The sequence below is a fragment of the Hippichthys cyanospilos genome, chromosome 5 (genome assembly GCF_059441005.1).
Source record: "Hippichthys cyanospilos isolate Australia breed blue-spotted pipefish chromosome 5, RoL_Hcya_1.0, whole genome shotgun sequence".
Lineage (NCBI taxonomy): Eukaryota > Metazoa > Chordata > Actinopteri > Syngnathiformes > Syngnathidae > Hippichthys > Hippichthys cyanospilos.
The window spans coordinates 7,844,183-7,871,347 of record NC_142373.1 but is presented as its reverse complement, the minus strand read 5'-3'; the positions used below and the strand labels follow the sequence as shown (position 1 = coordinate 7,871,347).

At 55.5% G+C, this 27,165-nt stretch overlaps 1 protein-coding gene across 1 annotated transcript in view; it reads left to right on the top strand.

Moving 5' to 3' along the window:
• ttn.1 (titin, tandem duplicate 1) overlaps positions 1-27,165 on the top strand; it is a 125,802-nt gene that overhangs the window by 21,806 nt on the left and 76,831 nt on the right. The window contains 47 exon segments of the mRNA XM_088414990.1: positions 187-528; positions 681-806; positions 882-1,158; positions 1,347-1,530; positions 1,756-1,836; positions 2,183-2,450; positions 4,479-4,556; positions 4,668-4,733; positions 4,852-4,923; positions 5,049-5,123; positions 5,301-5,336; positions 5,553-7,457; positions 7,873-7,923; positions 8,090-8,488; positions 9,224-9,502; positions 10,051-10,320; positions 10,397-10,536; positions 10,827-10,953; positions 11,077-11,343; positions 11,457-11,723; positions 11,893-12,156; positions 12,227-12,366; positions 12,459-12,585; positions 13,304-13,570; positions 14,474-14,740; positions 16,126-16,392; positions 16,556-16,695; positions 17,028-17,154; positions 17,260-17,402; positions 18,928-19,051; positions 19,121-19,387; positions 19,825-19,922; positions 20,004-20,172; positions 21,061-21,330; positions 21,429-21,695; positions 21,787-22,065; positions 22,164-22,572; positions 22,669-22,793; positions 22,870-23,136; positions 23,224-23,493; positions 23,580-23,879; positions 23,949-24,251; positions 24,336-24,523; positions 24,597-24,711; positions 24,792-25,079; positions 25,189-25,340; positions 26,633-26,780. Coding sequence (XP_088271116.1) covers positions 187-528; positions 681-806; positions 882-1,158; positions 1,347-1,530; positions 1,756-1,836; positions 2,183-2,450; positions 4,479-4,556; positions 4,668-4,733; positions 4,852-4,923; positions 5,049-5,123; positions 5,301-5,336; positions 5,553-7,457; positions 7,873-7,923; positions 8,090-8,488; positions 9,224-9,502; positions 10,051-10,320; positions 10,397-10,536; positions 10,827-10,953; positions 11,077-11,343; positions 11,457-11,723; positions 11,893-12,156; positions 12,227-12,366; positions 12,459-12,585; positions 13,304-13,570; positions 14,474-14,740; positions 16,126-16,392; positions 16,556-16,695; positions 17,028-17,154; positions 17,260-17,402; positions 18,928-19,051; positions 19,121-19,387; positions 19,825-19,922; positions 20,004-20,172; positions 21,061-21,330; positions 21,429-21,695; positions 21,787-22,065; positions 22,164-22,572; positions 22,669-22,793; positions 22,870-23,136; positions 23,224-23,493; positions 23,580-23,879; positions 23,949-24,251; positions 24,336-24,523; positions 24,597-24,711; positions 24,792-25,079; positions 25,189-25,340; positions 26,633-26,780 — 11,091 coding nt within the window.

Sequence of the window (27,165 nt, the reverse complement as noted above, 5' to 3'; positions counted from 1 at the left end):
AGAAGACTTTCAGACAGGCTATGCGGACACTATGTCCGCGAATAGTCGTAGGACATTGCGGAGGCGCGGGATGGCAAGTGGCGGCGGGCCGCGACTGCCGTGATTCCCGGAAAGTTGTTTGAAATTGTCACAATGTTTTCCAGTTGAGAAAAGCTGGCTTTTGTCTTTCTCGTTTATTTCTCGGAGGTCCGTCTCCGAGAAACGTGTCGTCTCACCGTCGCTGTCCACGTTGTCTTTCAGAGGACGCCAAGCCTCCTAAATTTGAAATCCCACTGCGGTCGCTGACACTATGCGAGGGCGATAATTTGAGCCTCGAATGTCATGTCGGCGGCACTCCTCCAATCACTGTCAGCTGGATGAAGGACAGGAGAGAGCTCAGGTCTAGCTCAAGCGCAAAGATCACGTTTGTGAGCGGAACACCTTGCCTGGAAATCAGTCGGGTGACCAAAAGCGCGGCGGGAGATTATCTGTGCAAGGCCAGCAACTCGGCTGGGACGGACTTCTGCAAGGCCAAGGTCACCATCGAAGGTAATGGTAATTGGACGGACGGATGGAGGCGCGTTGAGATGAGATGATGAATATATTGTTCCCTGTCCCCACTGAATGTATTACATAGAGCCCGTTTGCCCGCCCTTCACCGCTTTACCAATATTCTCGGCCCTCTTAAATACCTTCTCCAGACAAAGAGTCCAAGGCCATCCCCGACGCGTCCGCTTCTGCTCACACCGCAGCCGCATCTGCACCCGTCCAACGTCTAGACAACCTTTACTTCATCGAAGAACCGAAGAGTGTTTCCGTCGCAGAGAGTAAGCGGGTCCAAAATTCTTCCCTAGCGGCGTCATTAGGACACATCTCACAGCGCTCTGTCCTTCCGATCGCAGAGGGCTCGGCCACCTTCATCGCCAAGATCGGAGGCCAGCCCATACCCAGCGTCAAGTGGATGAAGGGCAAGTGGACGCAGCTGACGCCCGGCGGTCGCATCTCCATTCAGCGCGAGGGCCAGGCGGCTAAGCTGGAGGTCCGGGAGGTGACCCGGTCCGACTCGGGCCGGTACCGCTGCGTGGCCTCCAACGAGCACGGCGAGATTGAGTGCGGTGCCGAGATGGCGGTGACCAAACAAGAAGAAGCGGCAGCGGACGTTAGGATCCAGCCGAAGAAGTAATTCGCCCCAGCTCAGATCTAGGCGCCGTCTGTGCTTGTTTGCGTTTCCCTTTTCGTCGGGCGGGATCCCATTCCCGTTTCCCTGGTGACAAGGGTCATATTTTGCTGCGCCGTACCTAACGTAGGGCACCTGCCGGGCGCGTCGTGAGATGTTCCACCTTCATCTCTGCGCTTGTGTGTTCTAGGACCCCCTCTGAGCAGACCACCCCCCAAAAAGAGGAAGAGAGCAACTTAGTTGAGTTGCTCCGGGGTCAAGAGCCCAAAGACTATGAGAAAATTCTCAGGGCGCACCAGATCCATGACTACAGAGCTATTCTCCAAGCGGTGGAGCTCCTAAGGCAGGAGAAGGAGACGGAAACTGGAAAAGCGGTAAGAAAAAAAGGCTGTCGGGTCGCGCTTGGGATGTTGGCTTCAAAGGGAATGGTTACGGTGCCGACCGGCCTGTCATTACAGTTCAAGTAAAGGGGATCTGATCGCGGGTCGTTAACGGAAGGGATCGGGGTCGGAAGACAGCAACTCAGACCTCCGATCCGCGACTTCTCTCGGGAGCGCGCCCGTGTGTTGATACCACATGATTGTTGTGTGCCCCGGCAGGAGGAGCATCGCGGTAAGCGGGTTGAAGAAGAAGATGTGGTCCGCCTCATCCAGCAGCTGGAGGGACGCGTGGACACAGAGGTAAAAGTGCAGCAGATCCGTGAAAGTGACCATGCCTCAGATGTCTCGGGAACCCAAGTGCCAACACGTCGATTTATTTCTCCGTTTTACCTACTTGGTTTTCCCACGCGTCGATTGGTACGCTTTACCGCTTACTAGAACAATCCCAGGAGCGAAGTCTTGACCGGACGACTAGGCTGGCAGACTTACTTCCAGACTTTCTCCTACCATGCCTTTACCCTTCTTTTCACTTGTTTATTCGGTCTCAGGTTAAATACAAGTACAAAAAAAACCCTCCGACATGAAAGAAATTAGAATGACATACCACTGATAAAATGATTTATTTACCTGGGCTCTCGACCCACAGCCCATCACTGTCACGGAGGACATCAGTGACCAGACCGCACCTGAGAACGAGAGCGCTACCTTTGAGTGCCGCATCAGGATCAACTTCCCGGAGATCGCCTTGAGCTGGTTCAAAGGAACCCAGAAATTGGAGGACGGTCAAAAATACAGCATCGGCAGCAGCGGGGATCGCCACGTCCTGAAGATCCGCGACTGCCGGGCCAAAGACCAGGGTGAATACCGGCTGGTCTGCGGTCCTCACGTCTCCAGCGCCAGGCTCTGCGTCTCCGGTAAGAGCGGGAACACCCCGTTTATTTGAAAATGTTTCCCTATGACCGTCACGGCCGGTTGACCTGCCGCTTCGGCCCCCGGTCATCGGTCCAGGTCTTCCGCGGAGCTCGCCTGACACCGATCTACGGTCACATTTTTAGCATTGGCTGAAGACGGCGGCGACGGGCGCAACGCTAAACGTTCCGAGCTTAAGCTTTCGACCGGGTGCGTCCCGACGCCGGCGACCCGCGGGCTCACTTTACGAACTCCCCTCGCAGTCAGTCAGTCTTCTCATTTGTACTTGAGTTCTTATCTTCCGATGGTAGCTTCAACAATATTTCCTTGTTTGCACGTGCAATTCTGTGCGAGGTGCTGCGCAGCGAACCTGACAACCGCCCGCGTGCGTGCGTGCGTGCGTGCGTGCGTGCGTGCGTGCGATCGAGCGCACCGGGCAAGAGTGTTACTCGGCTCATGCGAGCCGCACACTAAAATGCAGTCTCGTTGTCACCTTCTTCTTGCTCAACGGTGTGAATCTTCCCTCTTGGCCTAACGCCCAAAACAATCCAGCCGGTCTTGAGATCGAGCGCGGAGCCGATCTCCGGTTCAGGACTTTGATGACGAGACACGGAGGAAAAGGGACTTTCCTGCTTGGCGCTGTTGTGGAGGACCCAAAAACTTAAAGTCACTTACATACGCAGTCTCATTGAACAAACGAGAGCGCGAGCCCCCTTTATTGTTGAAAGTTTAGCTTTTATAGTTTTGGTTACGCGACGACACCGGTCGGAACTTTCCATTATCCCGATAAGACATCACCGGACAGTGAAAATGAACCGTATGAGGTCAACCCTCCGCCGGTTGCTTTACTTTATGGCGGTCAGCACTCCGCGCGCTAGTTCCAGATCATTACCCGTCAGTGCCGGCCTGAGATTTTTGAGCAGATGCAGTCCTCTCAAAAAATGGACAAGCCCAATGAGCGAAAGGGCACCTTCCGCCGTCTTCCGGAAGCAGACAGGAAACGAGGCGGCGAGGCGGGCCTTTTGGAGCAAGAGGACTTTTTCCCTCCCGGCAACCGATGACGTTACAGAGTCCACTTGAAGGGACGCATACAGCAGTCATGCAGAAGACGAAGCACAAAATCGCCACTAACACACTTATACGGAAGCAGAAACCGAGGTCGCCACGGACGTTTCGACCCTATATCCGCGGAGAAACGTATAGGAACTCATCTGGCAGAGGTGAGCAGCGATGGCGAGCAAGGACCCGATGCTCACGGTGCGCGTGACCGACAGGGTCGGGAGTTCCTCGCGATCGGAAGACATGAAGATGTTTCCGCCGCAGCAGAAGATCAAGTCGCCTTGAAGATGAGCAAAACTCAGATGAGCCCGTGGAAGCCGATCCACTCGAAGCCAGAGGCCTTCACCCCCCTGAAGAATCCGTGAAGCGGACGGTGGATACACCTTGCCGAAATTAGCCGCCGCCATGGTCGCAACGCTTCTTCGCAGCGAAACGGTCCGGTCCCGCATAGAAAAATCTCCCTCTCGGAAACCTTCGGTTCACGTAGCTCCGAAGGACGGCGCTCGGTCGGGCTCCAGGGGTCGCGTCCGGAGGACTCGCGGGACGGCAGAGAGCCCCGACGTCTGACATCGCCCCGTCCCGGCCGTCCCAACCATTGAGATGGGTTCTCCCGACCCAGCGGAAAGTGAGCCTTCGTCCGGAAGGGAAGATGACGGGAAGCGTCAAGGAGTCGAGCGAAAGCGGGCGCTTGGCCGAGGCATCCCGGTGAAGCTTCAACCTCCTCAAAGACTTGTCAGCTCACCGTCTCTGCGCGTGCGTCTCCTTCTCCCTTCTTCCTTTCTTCCAAGCGTGAACTAAACAGCTCTGTCGTCTTCAAGCTTGCGTTTGCGCATCTCTCCGCCGCCCTGGTCAATGCAAAAGCCTTTGCACTACGCTGGTCGTCAAGTCCGTGTGGCTCAGGTCTTAAGCTTTCATGGCAGTGACCCTGGTGTTTCCTTTCTCTTGTTTTTTGTTGTTTTTTTTGGCTCCTCAAGCATCTCCTCCCGAGGAGAAATTGTCAGTGGCCACCTCTTCACCTCCCGCTCCTGCCCAGATGACCTCTCCACCTTCAGGTAACACCTTTTCATCCGCCAAAGCTACTTCTGACTTGTTTGCGGTTATTCTTTTGCGCCCGTGTCTTTTTTTGCGGTATTCTTCATCTCTTATATAAGTATTTTGTTCAGTGTCTCCCCCTGTGAAGAAAACGCGGGAAGCCTCGGCTTTCCGTGACCAAGTGACTCCTCCCGCAGGTAATTTCTTTTGGAAAATGCTTTGTTCAGATCGGTAGTGTGGCCAGTTCTCTTTTTGTCTCTCTCTGTCTGCGTGTTCGTTTTGTGCCTTGACCTTCGCTTCCGTTCTATCTCCAAGTGTCCCCTCCAGAGGAGAAGAAAGAGTGTGCTGCTGCACCCAAGCCGCCATCTGAAGTCCTCCCTTCCCCAGGTAGCATCACTGAGTGTTTGCCTTTCACTCGCTTTGTCCCTTCCTTGAAAACGTCCCTTGTGTTCGCTCTCTACGCGCGATTCATGCCCTTGCCCTTCTTCCCGCCTTGGGTCTGGCTTCTGCAGAGGCGAAACCTTCTTCGCCGGCCAAACCAAAGACTAAAACATCTCCCGTCTCGAAGCAAGTCGCTCCACCCGAAGGTAACGTTCGTCATGCAGCTCGGCGACCCGACCGACGCGATGTGTCTGCCGATTTCATGAACCTGTGCTTTTAGTCGCATGTCGGATAGTACTCAAAAGAAGTATGATTTTGTCAAAATATTGATTTCCTTTCACTGATTTCATTTCATTGATTTCCTTTCATTTCACTTCTTGCAGACAAGGAACCCGTTAAGGCTCCTGGACCAACTAAAGGTATGCTGACTTTTTCTTGCTTTGATTAGATATCAAATGGAAATCCTCCTCCGTGAAGAGTGTGTTGTCTGTCATACAGTCGTGCGTGTGCATCTGTTTGTGACGTGTCAAACTATCTGCTGCCAAATATACCAGCTGTAAAGAAACCTGAAAGTCCACTCCAAGGGACAAAAACAGGCGCAAAGGCGAAAGCTAACGATACCTCCACAACCAAAGGAAAGGAAGCGGCAGACGCCGAGATGGAAGCGGAAGTGTTCAGCAGTCACGGCCTTCGTGGCAGAGAGCTTCGGGAGTTGATGCCAATCGCAAAAGGCGAACGCGTTCCGAGGTCAGGAGAAGAACCCGGTCAACTCGAGCGTTGCCAAGAACACGAGGGCCTGGCCGTCGTCCACCAAACGGAGGAGAAAATCCTGAAAGAGACACGTCTGCCGCGTGCAGATATAAACAATGTCACTAAAACGCCCGACCGGAAGGTAGAAGTCGATCCTTCGGAAGTGACCGGCCTCCCTACCTCCAAAGACCCCGTGATGTTACCGACTCCGGGCCAAGAGACAAAAACATCCGCCTCGCCAAAAACGCAGCGTAAGGTTGACGCCGCACCTGACGGGAAGGAAGTGAAAGGCGAGTTCGTCAGCTTGAGGAAGGGTGCAGTTAGACGTGGGGCGGCCAAGGAACAAGTAATCGCACGTCGGGTGCAAGCGAGCAGGCGTTTTGACCAAGAGACGAACGTTCGCAGTCTCGGCGACAGAGCGGATCGGGACTCGATTTCAACGGGCGGGAGTGAATCGGTCCCTTCTCCGGCAAAAGACATCCGTCAACTTGAGCTTTGCCAAGAACGCGATCCGACCGCGGTCGCATATGAAACGGAGATAGAACGACGCGAGCCGACAAACCTACCGTGCGCGGGTACGAAAAATGTAACTCGAGTGCGACGCGGAAAAACAGAAAGTCAAAAAGCTCCAAAAGAAAGGCAAAGGAATGGACCGGAGGGACCATCCAGCAAGCCAAAATCCGCGCGCTCTCCCAGAGCTGAAGATGAGACCGAAGAACCTCATGATGATGACCATGAGCGGTTGAAGGTAAGCGCAAGGGAGCGGGTCCTTATGTCGTGTCAAGAGACGTCAAAAGCCACGACGGCCGCCGAACAGGTCCTTGATGGACGAGCCAAAATAGAGGTGACTCAACCCGATGCGCCCACCGAGACAAAAGAGGAAAAGGAGCTCCGGGCGCTAGTGGTCAAACACTCTGAGGAGGAGAAAGCTGAACCGCCAAATGAAAAGACTTCAAAAAGACGCGGTGCAATCAAGACCCGTCAACTCACCGCTGATAATGAAGCCGTCACAGGTCCACATCCCGCTGCCCCAGCGGATAAAGACGAGGCGCGGGTACGACTCAAGGCTGAAGTCAGCAAAGAAGAAATAGCATTGGACAAAGAGAGAATGCGCGCGGGTGGAAAAAACTGGAGTCACGCTGCAAGAGACAAAAGCTCAGAAGATATGAAACGAGGCCAAGAAAAACCTGCAAGAAAAGATGACTCCCAGAAGAAGCGGGATTCAGACGATTTGGCCGAGAAAATGGGTCACGGAGGAGAGAAAATTTCACACGGACAAGCAGATTCGGCTGTCAATATCGGCGGCCAACTTAAGAGCGCTCCGTCGTCAGGACCCGAAAAGTATGGGACGAGTGCAGGCAAGGTTGAAGGTCAGCAGACCTTCAAGCCCAAGGAGCCGCTAAAAAAGGCTGAGGAGAGAGAGAGCTGGCCACCCGAGGCTAATGAGCCCGAACCCAAGGAGCGAGTCGCCGCCGCCGCTGATCAAATTAAAGGCGCTTCGCCGCAGCCTCCGGAAACCCTCAAGGACACTCGTCATCGAAAGTCCGCCCGAGAAGCTGAAGCCGACACGGCAAGGCTTCCGCTTTTGAAGGAGGGCTCACCGAGAGCCGCGGAGGTGAAGAAAGTCCCCGCCCGCCTGGGAGAGGAGGTGTCGGAGGGCGGGGCGGAAGGGGGTGAGAACGTGGCCGATGAGGCGATCCGGACCTGGGAGCCGGTCCCCTCTGGGGGCTGGCAAAGCGGAGCGGCGGATGGGGCGCGGGAAATTCCGGGCCCTCCCGAAGGCCAAGAAGGTGAGGCTCCCTCCAGAAAGTCGGAAACGACGTCAGCAACCCCGACCCGCAACTCACTACCGGCACGCAACTTACTGACTACCCACTAGCAGAACACCCCCCCCCCCTCCTCCCCCACACCCCCCCCTGAGATCTAGTCACCTAATGAGTGAGTTCACGTCAAGGCACACTTCTCACCTGATTCATAAATGTCACCGGCATTATCCTCATCATCGCTTTCCTCCATTTTCTATTCCAGAGCCCCTCCAACCAAACAAATGGGACGTTGTTGCCTTTCCTCGTTAAACCGCTTGAACGCTTTGTTGTTGTCCTTGTCGTCGTTGTTGTTGCTGTTGTTGAGGGGGACAATTTGAGCGCGTGAAAAGCAAAAGATGACATTGTGACAGGAATCTGTTCTATTCCGTGACTTGTCCAGATGGCAAACCGGCGGAGGAGCCTCCCAAAGGACGAGGGCGAGGATTTGGCGGTGAGAACCGATCGGCTTCCTTTTTACTTATTCATACATATGTAAGGTTCAAAAAGGCCCCCTCTGCTTATTGGACCGCTCTCGTTCGGGTCACGTTCTTCTTCCGTAAGACTCTCGCTCCTAAACTCCAAACAAGACTGAAAACTCTCTGTTTCTGCTATTGAAGTGAGACTCACGCCCTCCCCGGGTGACGGCGGTCGGGGTCGAGGCCTGAGGCCCGGCGGTAAAGGGCCCTCGCCCCCAGAGGAACCTTTCGGAGGATTCAAACTCAAAGCCGTTCCGCTCAAGTTCATCAAGAAGCTGGAGGACATCGTGCTGCAGGAGGCCGAGTCCATCGGCTCGTCTGCCGTGTTCGAGTGCCAGGTGTCGCCGTCCACCGCCATCACGTCGTGGATGAAGGACGGCGGGAACCTTCGCGAGGGTCCCAAGTACAAGTTGACCTCGGACGGCAAGGACCGCAAGATGATGGTCAAAGACGTGCAGCTGTCTGACACCGGCGAGTACACCTGCGTGGCTAGGAACGCCGGCAAGGAGATCACCTGCACCGCCAAGCTCATCGTTGAAGGTGAGAATCCCTTTGGAGGAGCGGCGCGGCGCGGCGCGGCGCGGCGCAGAAGACTTCCAAACGTTACATTCCGGAAGGTTTTTAAAGCCTTTGCTCCGAGGCCGTGACGTCTCCCTTTTTTGCAATCGTCAGCGCGTAACTCCTTAACCCGGTTTTCTCTCCCTGCTGCCAAACTGTCCATGGTCCATCGTTGAGACGCCGCGGTCCCAGTGGCGTCGGGCCGGGGGCCATATCAGCCATTTGTCCCAGTTTCACTGTAAAGCGTCTTTGAGTGTCTAGAAAAGCGCTGTGTGAAAGAAGTTAATATTAGGAACGTTGGGCTTTGTTGCCGCTTGCGCCAAAGGTCGGGGACGATGGCATGCCGAGGCATATCTGCGACGCAAAGACGGCGGTACCGTCCCGCACCGTGACGTAACGCTCATCGTCCAGGTTTGGCGCCTGGGTTGTCATTCGGATACGCTGCGCTCAGTCAGGAAGGAGGTTTTTGGGGTTGCGGCCGTCGGTCCGAAATTGTCCAAGCGAGTGTTTCCCCAGTCAGTGCAAAGACATCGGTCGCGTAGCGCGGAGTCCCGCCGGACGCGCCGCGTCGCGCTTGTGCTCCCCAACATACCGAGACCAGTCTCCGGGAGAAAAAAACGCTTCAGCCCGAGGGTGTCCGAGAACGCGGGGGCGTCGGTCAAATCAACGTTTGTGAGTGTGACACCGTGTGCTTTCCAAACTGTTGTCCTTGCGCAGAGCTGCCCGTGAAATGGATCAAAGAGTTGGAAGCGGACACATCGTGCAACAAGGGTCAGCCCATGTACCTGACCTGCGAGTTGAACAAGGAGCGGGACGTCATCTGGAAGCGGGACGGTGTCAAACTCAAGACAAAGGCCGGGAAGCTGGCCATCAACATTATCGGCTTGCAGCACGCCGTCACCATCCAGAACGCCGTCGAGGAGGACACCGGCGTTTACTCGTGCGAAGTGGATGCACCGGACGGCATCAAAACCACGACCAACGTCAAAGTCACCGGTGAGGAAAACCCCGACGGCTAACGCTCGGCGACGTTCGATTGCGCCCGACTCACCCAAACAAGTTGAAAAACCGTTCTAGAAAATGTGGCGGCTCGCATCCCCGTCTTATTTGCGCGCGGAGGTGATAAATCCGGGCCCGGGAAGTCAAAACCCCGCCGACCCTTTGGCTCGAGCCATAGCTGCCTCCGCTCCACAGCTCCCTTTGAAGAGCCCTCGGCCCAAGCCGGACTGTGGCAGGGTTTGAACTTTCTGGACCTGGATTTTACCACCTTGGCGTGCGGTCGTTTTCTTTGCTCTGTGCTGTTTGCCTACCACGGCATTCTTTTTCGAGTTAAAAGTTAGGACTTTGAGCCCTGTCCCGCAGCCTCTCGGGGGGAGAGGAGATGGATGCAGGAGCACGAGTCACGCTTCTTCCGATCGCGCGGCGACTCATCCCTGCGCGACTTCAGACACGATTGCCGTTCGGGCGCAGCGAACGTCCAAGTATAGCTGGGGTTAACCACGTCACGTCTGATGCATGAAATCTGGTCAACCCTTGTGCCTCAGAGGTGATCAAAGACTGGTTGGTGAAGCCCCTGAGAGACCAGCATGTAAAACCCAGATCCAGCGCCACCTTCAGGTGTCAACTCTTCAAGGACACGCCCAACTGGAAGTGGCTCAAAGGCGAGACGGAGCTGGCGCCTTCCGACAAGGTGGAGATTAGCAAAGACGGGGTCAGCATGGTGCTCACCATCAACAACTGCCAGCCCGACGATGTGTCCGAGTACACCTTTGCCGTGGAGGACCGTAAATACGTGGCCAAGCTGACCCTGGGAGGTGCGTCGGAGGCGAGCGCCGGGCGCCTTTGCCCGCGGGCGCTCGCCGCAATCACCCCTTTGATGTGCTTGTTCAGAGCGCGAGGCGGAGATCTTGAAGCCGCTGGCCAGCTTGGAGGTGGTGGAAAAGGAGGAAGCCAACTTCGACACGGAAATCTCCGAGGACGACGTCGTGGGCGAATGGAAGCTTCAGGGACAAGTGCTGAGCAGATCCCCGGTAAGTCTCTGGAAGGAACCCCCTCGGCCAGACCGGAGTTCTGCTTTCCATGGCTACAGTGGTTCCAATTCCGGAACAAACATCACAATTGCAACACGTTGTACTTGCCTAAGAAAACCTGTCGGCTCTTTATGTATTAGTTTTTCTTTGACGCCTTCCGTCATCCTCTAAGTGGGTTTCGGTGTTTCTCCGTCCATGCGCGTGAGGGACTTTGGAAATAATCACAAGTTCGGCCGGTTCTGAATCAGCCGGGTTCTCTTTCTGATTCTCGGTCGGTGGTATTTTTTTAGACATGCGACATTAAAGCCGACGGGAACAAACGTTTCCTGAGCTTGAAGAACGTCCAGCTGGACCAGGCGGGCGAAGTGTCCTACCAGGCTTTAAATGCCGTCACCAGTGCCATGCTGACCGTCAAAGGTAGGCCCACGATCACATCCTTGTGCGTGCGCGAGTGCATAGCGGGGGGTGGGGTCAATAACCCGATGCCGATCAAAACAATAAAATGATAAAATGACAAATACGATCGTTGAAACCTCGCAGAAATCGAAATGGGCTTCACGGAGCCTCTGAAGGACGTTTCGGTCCCGGAAAAGAAACAGGCCAAATTTGAATGCACCATTACCAAAGAGGTGCCCAAGGTCATGTGGTTCAGGGGCGAGGAAATAGTGACCCCGGGCCCCAAATACGAGATAATCGACGACGGAAACAAACACATGCTGGTCATAAACGGCTGCGAGTTTGACGACGAGTCCGAATACACCGTTGAGGTTTTGGGTCAGAAATCCACGGCTCGCCTCTCGGTGGAAGGTGAGTCCCGCGCCCGGTCCGCTCGCCTTTGTGGCGTTTTCTCTGCCGAAGCCGCGTTCTTCCAGTGGGCCGCCTCTTTTATGAGCCGGGCCGCCGCTCCTACTTTCTTCCAGGCTTGAGACTTAAGATCGTCAGGCCGCTGGAGGACCAGACGGTCAAAGAAGGCAAAACGGCTCGTTTCGAAATGGAGCTGACTCACGACGACGTACCGGTGGCCTGGTACCGAAACGAAGTCAAGCTCCATGTGAGCCGGACTGTGATCACGCACGCGGAAGGGAAGAAACACGTTCTGGAAATGCGGATGCTGACGCTCGACGACACCTGCCAGATTAAGGCGGAGGCCAAAGGAATAAGTTCGTTGGCGAAGCTGACGGTCATAGGTAACCTCACGGGTCTTTTTCATCTTCCTCCTCTTTTGTCGGGAGGGGCGCGATAATGCGCAGAGGGCGGAAGACGCCAAGCCCCGAAGCCTGATCCGTAGCCGCAAAGCGGCGTGGCGTCCTTTCGCAGTGACGCCTGTAAAGTATTGAACGGACGGTGTTGTTCCAGAGGGCGATCCCGCCTTTGTGGTGAAACTTCAAGACTACGCGGCCACCGAGAAGGACCAGGTCTCCTTGGACTGCGAGCTCAACAAAGACGTCCCAGTCCTTTGGTATCACGAAGAGACGGAGGTGATCGCCTCCAAGACGGTGCTGATCAAGTCCGAGGCCACTCGCAGGTCTTTGGTCTTCACCAAGGTGGAGCAGAGCAATAAAGGAAAGTACACCTGCGACTGCGGGACAGACAGGACTGTAGCCGACCTCGCCGTCGAAGGTAAAACTGAACCGTCGCCTCGATGGTCTTTGTCTCGGCCGAGCCTCTTCACGTCCGGCGTCTGCGCTAGCTCGCGAAATCAAGCTGGTTCGACCCATTTATGGCGTGGAGCTCTTTGATGGAGAAACGGCGCGCTTTGAGGCGGAGATCTCCGAGGACGACGTTCACGGCCAGTGGTCGCTGAACGGGGAAGTCCTGAACGCGTCCTCTGTGAGCGCCTCTTCCGCCCACTCGTCAAACGCGCGGCGCCGTTGTCTTAGGGCGTCGTTCCTGATTGAGCGCCGCCATTTTGAAATGAACAGGACGTGGACGTCGTCGAAGAGGGAGGCAAGCACACGCTGATCCTGTACAACTGCAAAGTGCCCATGAGCGGCGAGGTGGCATACGCCGCCGGCAACGCCAAATGCGCCGCGAACCTGAAGGTCAAAGGTGATCCAACTAACTTCTGCCATGCGCAAGTCTCTTTGCTTGAAAACCCGAATCGTTGAATGAAGGTAACCCTCGGCGATTGAAGACTTGCTGCCGTTAATCCTTCTTCATAACACGAAGTCTTGGCGATTCCCTAAAACGTCGAGATCACTTTCGACGCTGTTCTCTTCAACTCGTTGCCCGCGCTGCTTTAGTTTTCTGTCTCTCGACATGCTGTTCTACCGCGATCTGGCCGCCTCGGCCTTGCAGATGCTTGCCTGCGGTGTTCATTCGTATATAAATGAAAACGGCCGTGTTTTTGGGCGTGGATTGATGAAAAAAACAAGAAGAAATTGTGCCCACAAAGGGAGCAAAAAAAAAGGCTAACGCAAACAGGTTACTGCAAGACCCGACGAACATGACCGGGTTAGTAGCAGAAGTGAATAATTCTTAGGAACCGGACAAAAACCTCTAGATGAATTCTGAAAGTTCTTCGACTTAATCGGAAGCGGGGAAGCGGAGTATGCACGAAAGGCTCCCGGGGCCTCCCTGATGTCCCGACAAGAGTCCGGTTGCCTTCACTTCACTTTAGTCACTCTAGTTTTGTTTCCCCGAGTTGCCGGGCGCGGGGACTGGAAAGGCGTCCGGCGGTTGAGGCGTCCTTTGGGAGGATCTTTTTCATCTTCCTCTTTCTGCGCCGCACTCGCGCTGAATTCCCTCTCTCCTCCCGATTGGTCAGAACTGCCTCTCAACTTCCTGACGCCGCTGAGCGACGTGCAGGTGTTTGAGAAGGACGACGCCAGATTTGAGCTGGAAGTGTCCCGAGCGCCCAAGTCCTTCCGCTGGCTGAAGGGTACGGAGGAGCTGCGGAGCGACGACAAGTACGACTTGATCCGGGACGGGAACTCGTACGCGCTGCTGATCCGCTCGGCCGCCTACGACGACGAGGCGAAGTACGCGTTTGAGGCGGAAGACAAGAGGACCGGCGGCAAGCTGGTCATCCGAGGTGAGCCTCCATCTTTCCTGCACTTTGAGCGAACCCGACGCAAGGAGCGCGGGTCCCCGTCCGCCCGACGGGACCGACCCCGACCGTACGGACCTGGCCGATCGGAAGACGCGTCGAACCGAAAACGAAGCTCTCGTACTCGTGAGCGCGTGAGCTGAAAAAACTTGTCCGTTAGGACTTCCTTTTCGGCGACGGCACGGCTACGCGCGTCTTTCCAGATCTGCACGCGGGGAAAAAAAAAAACAGCAAACATTTGAACATTTATCGCTTGTGAATTCATTCAGACAAACGTTCGGCATTTCTTCCACGCCGTCCTTAGTGGATCGGACACTATATGAAGAACGCGACTGAAATGGGCACGGATTCATTTGACAAGGAAAATATTTTGTCGCTTGCATCATTTTCGAAATCAGTAAAATAAGCCGTTCTTTATTCATTTTTCTTTAAATGACAAATTCGTTCTTTTTATGGCTCCTAAAGCGGGCGGCACGGTGTGAGAGCGGCAGGCGCGTCCGCCTGGCAGTGTGCAGAGGTGCTCGGTTGGATTCCGGCTCCGGCCCTCCCGTGCGGAGTGCGTACGCTTTCCCCGCGCCTGCATGGGTTTACCAAAATACGCAGGGGTAGATTTGACAGTCCGTACTGCCCTCAGTTGTGTTCGTGAGCGCGAATGGTCGTTTGTTTATGTGTGCCCTGCCAAGTGCCGTGCCGGGCACTGGCGCGCCTACGACCCTCAATGAATAGAAAATGGGCGGATGGACCCTTAAGCGTGAATCCGTTGTCGAGTCAGCACAAATAAGTTTCGGATGCAGGCCGGATGCAGTTGCGGGTCGACCGACCGAACAGCGCGAGTCGCCCGCCCCCCCGCGGCGGATAAGCCACTGAGTCGCCGCTCCCTCGCAACAGGAATCCGCCTGGAGTTTATCAAAGCAATCAAGGACGTGACAGTGAAGGAGCGCGAAACGGCCGAGTTCAGCGTGGAGTTGTCGCATGAAAACATCCCCGTGGTTTGGTACAAGAACGACGTGCGGCTCCACCCCAGCAAAGTGGTGCACATGACGGAGCGCGGTGCGGTCCACACGCTGGCCTTCAAGGAGGTCGCCCTGGACGACACAGCCATGATCAAGGCGGAGGCCGCCGACAAGAGCGTCGGCGCCATGCTCACCGTCATCGGTCAGTATCCGCCGTCCTCGCGGCCGTCTCTTTGCTCCGTCTTGGTGCCGGCGGTGCGTTTAGGCACGGCCGTCGACGATTCGCTCAAAATGAGCGGGCGCGCTCCTCAAGCGCTTCCGGCGCTCATCTGAAGAGAATAAAGGCTAAGGCCGTAGGAAGGATGTCGACCAATATCCGCGCGCGCGATCAAACGGACGCGAGCTGTCCGGAACCTCTTTCCGCCCCCGGGTCGCGAAAGGGAGAGCGGGAGAGCCTGGGAGCGCTCAAAGGTACTGGGACCGGGGAGACAAACCGCGTCAAGGCAAAGCCTGCCGCTTCGCTTTCAGACCGCTCGCTAACATTCCTCACGCCGGTGCGAACTGCCGTCTCGTAGTGTCGGCGTTTGACCCGTGCCAATTGCGGCCGTACCCTCAAGCCGCCCGAACTCGATCGGACCGGCCGGTCGGGGGTCGGCCGCGCGCGTTGGGGACGCCGTCCGAGGATGGCCGGCCGCCTTGCGTTTGTACAGCCCTTTTTGAGAAGGGGACGAAAAACCATCAGCGAATTGAGAAACATCATTCCGTTTTGTCACGGGTGACGTCACTGAGGCGCCGACCAAGAAGCCGCTCGACGCTCTTGCGCGCCGCCTGAAGCGAGACTCCGAGAGCAGTTTACCCTCGGTCGCTTTGCGACTTCCCGCACGTTTTCCAGAACCCCCTCTCCCCCGCGGCTCATTTAAATGAGCTCATCGGCAAGCTCTGCGGGATCTTGCAAAGGATCCGTATCAGTTGGATCGGGTGCGTTGGGGGGAGGAAAACACGTAGGATACCGGGCTTCGAGGACCGGAGTCGGACACCTACGTTCTGACCCGGCTCGTCGCTTGACATCACGCTAAATGGGAAAAAAGTACGTCCGTCGAGAAAAAAAACACAGTCTTTGCAAGTCTCGTGTAACTTCGGGGGCAACAAGCTTCAAAAAAACAAACAGATCCAGTCCCATAGTTACCGCCTGCTTAATGGGCCTATCCCGCCCGAGTCGATTTCCCTGCCGCCCGCCCGAAAGGAGAAGCGATGACGGGCGAAAGCCTAAAGCTGAGCTAGTCGCGCTCTATCTCTCACTGGAGTTGGACCGATCTGCACATGTGAGTGACGCCGTCTACTAAAGTGTAATTACTAAACTGTAGTATCGCTGAAAAGTTGTTTGACTATAGCCCCGCTAAAGAGCACATATTCTTTTCGTATGTTTCGGTGTATTTCTGTCACCGGTTCTTGAGATATCAACAAATAGCTCCTCGCAAGGATTCCGTAGACCCCTCCTCCCCTCGGACCGAAGCGCGTCCTTCCGCGGACGAGGCGACGTGGCGCCGACGGGGACGCTTACCTGCTCCGTCTCCACCTCCGAAACAGAGGGCGACCCCTACTTCACCATCAAGCTGCAGAACTACACGGCGGTGGAGAAGGACCAGGTGAAGCTGGCGTGCGAAGTGAGCAAAGCGCCGGCCCAGGTCAAATGGTTCAAGGACGGGGCGGAGCTCACGCCCTCCAAGAACGTCGGCGTCGCCGCCGACGGCAAAAAGCGAAGCCTGATCATCCGCAAGGCCGAGAAAAGCCACACGGGAGAATACGCCTGCGACTGCGGCTCCGACAGAACCGAGGCGCGTCTCCAAATCGAAGGTGAGAGCAAACGCGCCGTCTCGCAAACGCATCATCTGGGAGGGACCTTTTTTCATCGACAACATTTGCAGCGAAAGAGAATAGTTTGGAGCGTCTTTTCGCTCGCCGTTTGCTTTTCTGTCTCCGTCCCCGCTGACGGCGTCCTCCCCCGTTGGTCCCGCAGAGCGCGACATCAAGACGGTTCGCCCCCTGTACAGCGTGGAGGTCACCGAGACGGAGACGGCCAAGTTTGAGACGGAGATATCGGAAGAGGAGGTGGACGCGCTCTGGAAGCTGAAAGGAGAAGCTCTGCGCCAGTCGGCGGTGAGCCTGTCCGTCCCGTTCCCGTCGGCCGGCCCGAGAAGCGGCTCCAATTCGAGTCGGATCCGGACGTGATCAAATAGCGATTTCCAACGCTCTGGAAAGGGCTTACCGCTCGCTTAACGGACGGTGGATAAGGTTGAATCCTTTAAGATTAAATGGAGTCAATGTGTGTACTGCAGTAATATTTGTCTTCAATAATATGTATAGCAGGTAGACTTTTCACAGTCCCAAAAAAATGTGTATCTATATATACAGTGGATCCCCGGGGATTCGACTGACTTTCGAGAGTTTTTATGAAAGGAATAACAAATTTGACAAAAATCCGCCGTCAGGATGTGGAGATCAAGGCGGAGGGGCCCAAACATCTTCTCATCTTCTACAATGTACGCATGGACATGGCGGGGCGCGTGGACTTCTCGGCGGGCAACGCCAAGTCCGATGCCCAGCTGCGGGTCAAAGGTGAGCGCCAGGGGCGGAGACGGGAGGGGGGCGGGGAAGGGGCGGGCCCCCGTCTTACCCGAAGAGATTGGAGCCCGTGCCGAGCCGCGCGTTGGCTTTCCGCAGCTCGAGCCATCCGCCTGCTGCGGCCGCTCAAGGACGCCGCGGTGACGGCCGGGGAGACGGCCGTCTTCCAGTGCGAGCTGTCCTACCAGGGAATCGCCGTGGACTGGTTCCTGGCCGGGAACAGGATGGAAGCCGGCGAGCGGGTGAGGCCGTCAACTCGCCGCTCCTCCTTTGTTTTTCGGGGCCTCGGCCGTGCCGCCAGTAGGACGCGGAGGCCGCTTTGGCGCCCGTGCTCGGCGCTCGGGTTAAAAATAACCTCATCTAATCTCCGGGTGCCGCGGAGGCTCCCAAATATGGAGCTTGAGTCTACGGGAAGGCTCCGGCCCCTCTGTGCACTTTTTTGCCCTTCTGGCAAAAGCTCTCTCCCGGAAACCGCGTTTGCTCGTCGCGAGTTCGAGAAATTGTCGCCTTCGGTGACCAAGATTGGCAAAACGCGGCCGCGGGAAAGCGGATGGATAATACTGAGCGACCTTCCCGTTCGCCCGTACGTACTACATTACCCTATGCTTCTGACCCCGGGGAGCGGGCCGTCGATGACTGATGCGATACTGAGAACAAATCGGCTCAATCTTTTCTTCGGGCTAAAACCCGCTCCGATTTGCATCTGGCATTATTTCTCGATTTCCTTCCGTTGGGTCGAAAAGGTTTGAATGACGATCGACGTGTTTTTTATTTCACTCACTTCCGATGCACTTGAAGTGATGCTTTCAGTTTCAGACTAGCCTGTAACCTGTATAAACCCTGTCAAAAAAGTTTCTTGAAAGTGAATTTATATTGTTATATTGTTAGGTGTACCTTGGTATTTCCGGTCCCTGCGGGGTTTGGGCGTTAAACGTGTTCTCTTTTCCTAGAGGGGGCTAGGCGAAACCTATTTGAAAAGCACTGTCCCAACGGCGTGCTGTGGGGGTCACGTGCACAAATGCTCTTCTTTGTTATGGCTCCCACGCCGGGCCGAGGACACGGCGGACCTCGCGTCTCCTCGATCTGTACTCTTTTGACTGGTTTGCGGGCGCCGGGTGGCGCCCTGGACGGATTTAGATCCCAGCTGCCAGATACCTTCTTGGTTTAGTTTCGTTTGCCGCTCCGGCACGGAGTTCAGTTTTGGGGTCCCGTCGGTTCCGTCGTGCTTGCCGCCCGAAGGAATCCTGTCGGTTTTCTTCCGCCGCTATGCGGGGAGAGTACGGTATTGAATTTCAAAAAAGAGAAAAGAGGAGCTATAGCGTTAGGTCCCAGCGGCCCCCGTACGTGCCGCCCTGCTGACTTTGGCCTCCTGGCACCGTATCGAAGGCAAAGTCTCGAACTCGGGCGGCTTTAAATACAACCGACTTCCCGGTGCCGTCGGTTAAAGCCTTGTCTTTGTTTTCATCCGAATCTCATCCGAAAAAGACGCTCCCTTCTCAACCGCGCTAAAAGTCATCCGTGCTCTCGTTACGTCGAGGATGCGACACGCTCCGTTTTGGGGGGCGCCTGCTCCAAAACGCCGCTGCTCGTACCAGGGAGCGCGCCTCCCATCAATGTCTTCCTGTTCGCATTAGCTTTCAAGTCTTTAGCCTCACTCCGCATCGGCTGTCCGAGCCGGTCCACCCCGCGCGCCCGCCGCATGCAAACGCGAGCGCACGTTCTCTCGACCAAAGCGGAACCGCGGGCGACGCTCTTCGCTCGCCGCAGGTGAAGATCCGAGCGGACGGCCGAATCCATGCTCTGACGGTTCGGGACGTGAAGCTCTCGGAGGCGGGGCCGGTCAGATTGACGGCCAAGGACTTCCAGACTCAGGCTCAGCTCATCGTCAGAGGTAAAACGCCGCCGCTGGCTCAAAGGTGCACGGTGGCACTCGCCGCTCACGTTCGGGGCGTGCCGTTAGAACCTGCGGTGGAGTTCTCCAAGCCTCTAGAGGACCAGACTGTGGAGGAGGAGGCCACCGCCACGCTGGAGTGCGAGGTCTCCAGAGAGAACGCTGAAGTTCAGTGGTTCAAGGAGGGTCAGGAGATTCACAAGACCAAGAAGTACGACTTGATCGTGGACGGCCGAAAGCGAGCGCTGGTGATCCACGACTGCAATCTGGACGACATTAAGACGTACACGTGCGACGCCAGGGACTCGAAGACTTCCGGCTTCCTCGATGTTATACGTAAGCGCCGTTGTTCAATTTGCCCTGGAACTTGACCTCCGCGATGTGAAACGGGAGCCACCTCGTCACTCCTCGCCGATGCGCTCGCCCCGGTACACTTCGTCGGCGCGGGTTTTATTCCAACTTTCGTATACGTTTGCTAAGGTTACGTGCGCAGTTTAGGCAAGCGCGCACAATACATCAAAAAGTCCCGCGGGAAAAGCTCCGGTCACCTGTGGCCCACTGAGCCTCTGATCCGGAACAAAAGGTAGTCGTAGTAAGCTTCGGCTTGAACGGACATAAAAGGAGCTCGTGACATTTTGAGAACCGGAACGATAATGAAGGATAAGTAATCCGGCGTAAACCTCAATGCGACTACCGTGGCGAGGACCGAGTCCTCTCCGGCTTGTCGGCAGCGAAACCTTTGGCCGAGTCTGGGTTTTCTTGTGTGCCTTCAGCGCCCCACGTGGAGTTCATCAAACCTCTGCAAGACCTTGAGGTCAGAGAGAAAGAATCTGCCAAGTTTGAATGCCAAGTCTCCCGAGAGTCCGCCAAGGTGCCGATCTTCGTAAAAGGCCGGCCTCGCTGCCGGCGCTCACGCTGTCACGCCCGCTGAGTCGCGCTTGCCCCAATGCAGGTTTGCTGGTTCAAGGATGGCTGCGAGATTAGAAAAGGAAAGAAGTACGAGATCGTCGCCCAGGGAGTCGAGAGGATCCTCATCATTCACAAATCTGCCATGGATGACGAGGCCGAGTACGAGTGTGACGCCGGGACGTCCAAGAGCTCCGGCGTGCTCACCGTCATAGGTGAGGCTTGGCGTCAGCCGTCGTCAGAGAAGTCTCTAAGAGAAGACTAGGGCAAGCCTAGCTGCTAAGCAGCAAAAAAGAGCAACTCAGACCAGCCAAGATTGACTTTTCTATACCATGGTACGGGGAAAAAGCCCATCCCTTCCGTTCCTTTCCAAAGAGAAAAACAGACGCATTTTAATTGTACTCTTGATTCCCTTTCAAATGACGTAAAACGCCAGGCCAGGGGTCACATTCATTTTTCAAACGTCCCCAGAAAGGAGAAAGGTACTGAGCCGAAACTTTCAGGACATGTGAAACGACCACCGGAGAGTAAATCCCATCTAAGACCTCGGCCCCAAAACAATTCATCCCTGAGATATCGTCTGCCAACGTTTGCTTCTTTTGATGCTGCCGCGTGTGTCCGCGCGCGCGTGTGTGTGGACACACAAACACATCTCTTAAAGATGAGCGCGCGCATCTTCATCCGCATTCGTACATACCAACGGTAACATTGTACGCGTCCGTACGTTCTAGACAGTCCCTAAGCCCCCATGCTAGTCCAAGAAAGGAGTGTCACCTCTAAGTGTAAGATTCTAAGCGTGAAACCGGCACAAAAAAAAGAATGGACATCAAATCTTTATTTTCCTTAAGCGATACCCGTCGCTTACTCGTGATTGAGATCTCCCGAGGAGCAAGGGTGTGGAAGCTTTGAGTTGGTTACCTCCCGGCCCCAGTTCGGGGTCAGGGCACAGACGGGACTGCTAACCCGAGCCAAACGAGGTGATCTCTAGGATCTTCAGATGAGAGTCGACCCAAGTCCGGCTATGCGTCCCGATGCGTCGGCCTCTCTTGACGTTATTGAAAACGGAGCGCTTCCTCATCTCCGGGCGACCTGTTTCTTGACAGAGGAGGCGGCCAGGTTCACCAAGAACCTGTCCAACGTGGAGGGCACCGAGACAGACAGTGTCAAGATGGTCTGCGAGGTGTCCAAGCCCGGAGCAGACGTGACCTGGTACCAAGGAGACAGAGAGCTGCCGGAGGGCGGCCGCTACGAACAGATTGCGGATGGACGCAAAAGGATCCTGATCATCCAAGACTTGAGGATGGAGGATGCCGGCGAATACAACTGCAGACTGAGCCCCAGCGTCAAGACGACCGCCGTCCTGAAACTGAATGGTACAAACGCAGCCCGTTCCAGGACTCGCTCTGACACCGGTGAAAGAGAATGACCTCTTCCTTCCTTCCTTCCTTCCTTCCTTCCGCTCTCTCTCCAGAACTTGCGGCCGAGTTCATCGCCAAACCGCAGAACCAGGAAGTTGTGGAAGGGGAACAGGCCGAGTTTGTCTGCTCGGTCTCCAAAGAAACCTATGAGGTGAAATGGTTCAGAGGGGAGAGGGAGGTAGAAAGCGGGGATAAGTACAAGATTGTCAGCGAAGGCAAGAGACGAGCTCTTGTTGTGAAAAACTGTGAGCTGAAGGACGAAGGGGGTTACGTGGCCCTCATAGGCAGCATGCGGGCCTCGGCGGATCTGTTCGTGATTGGTGAGACTCGCTCCGTTCCCTCGCTCATCACAGAATATCAGCTCCGATTCATCCACCGCAATCCTGACTGGCGGTCTGTGCTCAATTGCAGAAAAACTGAGGATCATCACACCCATCAGGGACACCGAAGTCAAAGAGGGAAGCGAGATTGTCTTCAACTGCGAGACCAACATGGAGGAAGCCAAGGCCAAGTGGTCGAAGAACCAGGAGACCATTTTTGAGAGCGGCAAGTATATGGTGGCCCAGAGGGACAACGTCTTTTCCCTGAGGATTCGGGACGCCCGCAAGGGCGACGAGGCCGAATACACCGTCAGCCTGACCAATCACAGGGGGGAGCACGCCAAGAGCTCAGCTCACGCTAAAGTCACTGGTAAAAGAGCAAATCCACACAAACGCAAAACTCTGTCCAAATTGGTCGTCACAAGCAATGCAATAAATAAATCAATCCTGACATCCTTCCGTCTTCAGAGGAGGAGCTGAAATTCCTGGTGCCCATCGAAGACATTGAAACTCAGGAGAAGAAGACCATCAGTTTTGCGTGCAAGGTGAACCGACCCAAGGCCACTGTTAGGTGGCTCAAGGCGGGCCAGGAGGTGGAGCTCAGCAAACGCGTCGTCTGCAGAAGCGAAGGCCTCAACCACACTCTGACCATCAAGGACTGCGTCATGGAAGATGAGGGCGACTATAGCGCCGAAGTCGGAGAAGACAAGTGTGCCGCCGAATTGATCATTAGCGAGGCGCCGACGGACTTCACGGCACAGCTCAAAGACCAGACCGTCACGGAGTTTGAGGATGCGGAGTTCACCTGCAAGTTGTCCAAAGAAAAGGCCGCCGTCAAGTGGTACAGAAACGGTCGAGAGATTCGGGGCGGATCCAGGTACGTACGTCGAACGGCTCCCGAGGTCAAGATGGTTGTTCGTCCTGCGGCTTCCTTGTTTCGAGCATTTCTAATTGCGCCCGTGTGTTCCTTCAGATATCTCGTGGAGAGAGAAGGTAGGACATGCAGACTAGTCGTCAAGGGCTGCAGACCAGATGATGAATGCGAATACGCCTGCGGCGTGGAAGAGAAGAGGACCAGAGCCAGACTCTTTGTTGAGGGTGCATCTTGTTTCCATCGTTCCCAAAAGTGGCACTCCCTTTTCAGATGACTGACACTACGCCTTACTCCCAACAGAAATCCCGGTGGAGATCATCAGACCGCCTTGTGACACTTTGGAACCGCCCGACTCGGACGTGGTGTTCGAGGCGGAGCTCAACAAGGACAGAGTGGAGGTGAAGTGGATGAGAAACAATATGATAATTGTCCAGGGAGACAAGTACCAGATGATCAGCGAGGGCAAAGTCCACAGATTGCAGGTGTGCGAGATCCGACCTCGGGACCAGGGCGAGTACAGGATTGTCGCCAAAGACAAAGATGCTCGAGCTAAGTTGGAGTTGGCGGGTGAGTCACGCGACACGACCGTGCTATACTCTACGATGTTTGAAACAAAAATGAAATCTGGCTCCCTTTTTTATTTCTTCCCGCTAGCTCCTCCAAAGATTAAAACCACAGACCAGAACCTAATAACGGATGCCGGCAAGCCCTTCGTCATTACAGTGCCCTACGACGCCTACCCTCGCGCGGACGTAGAGTGGTTTTTCGACGGCGCGAGTCTACCTGTCCAGAACATTGACACTTTGGTTGACAAGACAGTCTACCGACTTAAGAGCCCCAGCAAAGAAGACCGGGGCAGGTACAAGGTGGTCATCAAAAACAAGCATGGAGAGGGAGAGGCCTTTGTTCACCTGGATGTTATTGGTGAGCCCCATTGTTTTTGTTGTTGTTTTTTTTTGAACGGGCGATTCATTTGGAACTTGGATTCTCATCCTTACATTGGTCGGCAGACGTGCCCGGACCAGTCAAAAACCTGAGGGTGACGGACACTGTCGACGGCGAAGTCAGTTTGGCCTGGGAAGAGCCGGAGAGCGACGGCGGCAGCAAAATCACGTCGTATGTGGTCGAGAGGCGCGATGTGAAGCGTAAGGGGTGGACGGCGGCAACAGACCGCGCCGATGCGCCCGAGTATTGTGTTAGCGGCCTGCAAAAAGACTCCTGGTACCTATTCAGAGTCTGTGCCAGAAATCGCGTAGGGAGCGGACCCCACGTTGTCACCGAAGAGGCCGTCCAGGCCAAGAACAAATTTGGTGAGGTAGCAGGCATGCGATCCGCGCTCTACGGACCCCGAATTTACCCAAGCGGTCGCCTTCCTTCAGACGTTCCCGACGCGCCGGAGAACGTCGGCGTCGCTGGGGTGAACCGATTCGGCGCCACCGTCGTCTGGGAGCCTCCCCTGTTTGACGGGGGCTCGGAGGTCACCGGCTACGTGATCGAGCTCCGCGATAGGACTTCGGTGAAATGGGAGCCGTCCATGTTCTGCGGGGCCGGCGAGCGCTCGGCCACTCTCAATGACGTGGTGGAGTACAAGGAGTACATCTTCAGAGTGCGAGCCGAGAACAAAGCCGGCATGGGCAAACCCAGCGCCGCCACCAAGCCCGTCAAAATTATGGATCCCATCGGTGGGTGACGTTTGACGCCGACGACGATCCCCGCCGATGGCCTCCGTCCCAGTCCCGTTTGCTCAACGCCCGAATGTGTTGCAGAGAGGCCTAGCCCGCCCCTCAACCTCAACTTCGATGACCAAAGCAAGGAAGCCGTCACGCTCACTTGGGAGACGCCCGCCAGCAACGGCGGCAGCACCATCACCGGCTACATCGTTGAGAAGTGCGAGGACGGCGCGGACAAGTGGCTTCGCTGCAATGCTCGACTGTGTCTGGATTTGGCTTATCGGGTAAGGGTCCTCTTGCACCAGTACCTTTTGTCCCCCGTGATTTCGGAAACGGGCGAAACGACTCTCTCCTTAGGTGTCTGGACTGAAAGCCGGTCGTAAGTACCTATACAGAGTTTGCGCCGAGAACGCCGCCGGTGTCTCCGACCCCGCTGAGCAACTCGGCCCACTCCTCGCCGACGATCCCCACGGTATGGAAATTAGAAGCAAATAGATTCCGCTTGCGTTCGGCGCGCCCATTTGAATCCGTATTGCGCTTGTGGGCTGGCAGTGGGTCCAACCTTTGACCTGAGCGCCTTCAGGAATGGCTTGGAGGTCATCGTCCCGCAGCCTCTCGCCATCAGAGTCCCCATCGCCGGATACCCAACCCCCACCTCCAAATGGACGTTCGAAGAGAAGGAGCTGACCTCGGCCGAAGAGCGCGTCTCTACGGTTACAAAGCCCTCGTACGCAGAGCTGAAAGTCGCGCCCAGTGTCCGTCCGGACAAAGGGACGTACGCCCTGGAGCTGGAAAACGACGTGTCCTCCGTCTCTGGAGAGATTGACGTCAACGTTATCGGTAATGAAATTAAAAACTACAAACATTCCCTAACCCTGTCGCAACGTACGACACCGTGGTCATTTGTCTTACTGTACGCTTTGCTTTCAAAATTTGTTTGGTTTCCCAGCGTGCCCCAGCGCTCCTAAAGACTTCAAGGTGGCCGAGGTGACCAGACATCACGTCCACCTGATGTGGGAGCTTCCTGAGCATGACGGAGGGAGTCCCGTCACGCACTACCAGATTGAGAAGAGAGAAGTGTCTCGCAAGACCTGGACCAAAGTACGCAAGCTTTTCTCTTATCGTACAAAACAATCTTTTGAGAAAGAGGAAGAGAGCACCGAGGTCTTCTCGGGCTCGCCTCTTCGTCTTATTATAAAGGTGACGAAAAAAAGGCAGTTGCAACGGGTGTGCAAGCAATGTGTTTTTGTATGCTAACATACATTCATGCGGGGGTTGGGAACGAACGCACGGCTCTCCAGCCAGATGCGGCTCTTTTGATGTCACGATCTGGCCCGTAAACCTTAGCTGACATTTTTCAACGTGATAAATCATTCATAGTGCAGCTGAACATTGTTAGGGCCAATAATTACAGAAAGCGGGAAGAAATAACATTTTTCAATTCATTTATCTATCCCTTTTCGCACAGTCATTTATTCGATGCCGCCTCTCCTTCCGGGTACGTAAGGTCATCCGCAAAATCACTGCTTTGATATCAATTCCTCCTCTTAAGCGTAAAGCTATAGCTATAGCATACGGCGAAGGCCGGCGAGTATTGGGCCGGGCGGAGGGATTTGTTGCATCGCTGAAACCGCGGGTTCTGAAGCGCAATTTTGGCACGCGCCGCGCAACCTTTGCTTTGAAATAGCCGGCGCGTCAGCAGAAAGTCCGCGTGGGGACCCGGCAACGGAAAGCCTTCCCCGACGTCGAGCGTGCCAAAAGATTCGCGCTCGACGCGGCGATCAACGTTTCGAGCGCTTTCCCGAAAAAGTTAAGCCGATCCGAGGACTAACGGACAACAGCCTACCGTCGCCGCGGCGAACCGAGCGGGGAAAACACAATAGAAGGACGCGCACGCGGCGGCGCCGCCTGTTTTTCCCTCGCTTCGACAGATGTATGTCATTTACTCCGGTTGGGCGTGATTGCAAGCTACGTTTCCGGCGACGCTCCGCACGAGGAAAGTCTTGACCTTCGGCCAGTGAAAGAGCTGAGGATTTGGTCAAGACGTTCACGGAGTTGGCTCTGCCGTAGGAGCGATTTGACAACTTCTTTGGTTGCGCACCGATGGCGCGTCGTGCACGGCGGAGATTTGTTGCGCTCGTTTGCGAACGTGGAAATAGAGCCGTCCTAAGTTTGGATTGCATTTTCCGTAAAAAAACTATATTTTTAGTTCCAAATGGCTCTCCTTTGAACATTTGGTAGCTTTAATGGCTCCCTTGACCGAAAAGGAGCGCCGACATCTCCAATCGCCCCATGAATCGGCAAAGCGCATTCCGCATCGACCCGACCCGCCTTCCTGCGGTCGCACCCGCAATGAGTTTCTTCTTTCTGCTGCGATTTGGGCTCTCCGCCAGGTGGCCACTGGAGTCCTGGACCTTGAGCACACGGTAACGGACGTCATCGAAGGCAAGGAGTACCTGTTCAGCGTTTCCGCCTGCAATAAGTGCGGGCCGGGAGAGCCGGCCTACATCGAAGAGCCCGTCAACGTATCGTCTCCTGCCAGTTAGTGACCGTGCCGCGTCATTCGGGTTGTAAGGGGCATATTTTCCCAGGCGCCGGAGGCCAAAAGGCGCGCTGCTCTGCGCCGTTTTGGCCGCGGCCGTTCTCCCGCCTACTTTAGGCTGTTCTGTGTGCACTGAGCTTGAAATGAAAGTCCTCCTTTAAAAATGGGCCCGTTCTCCTGCTTTTCTCGCGGCATTTTTTTTTCCCTTCCTCGCTCCAGAGGACAATCCTGAGGTCCGGCGCCCAACACGTTTGAAGTCGTTTCACATCCTGATGTGCGTGGCCGACTTACGACCGCCGGCCTCCCCGAATAATATGACGTCGAACGTCTACGTGATGTCATATTATTCGGCGGGAAAATTCTCCTGGGGAGCGTTCGTTTCAT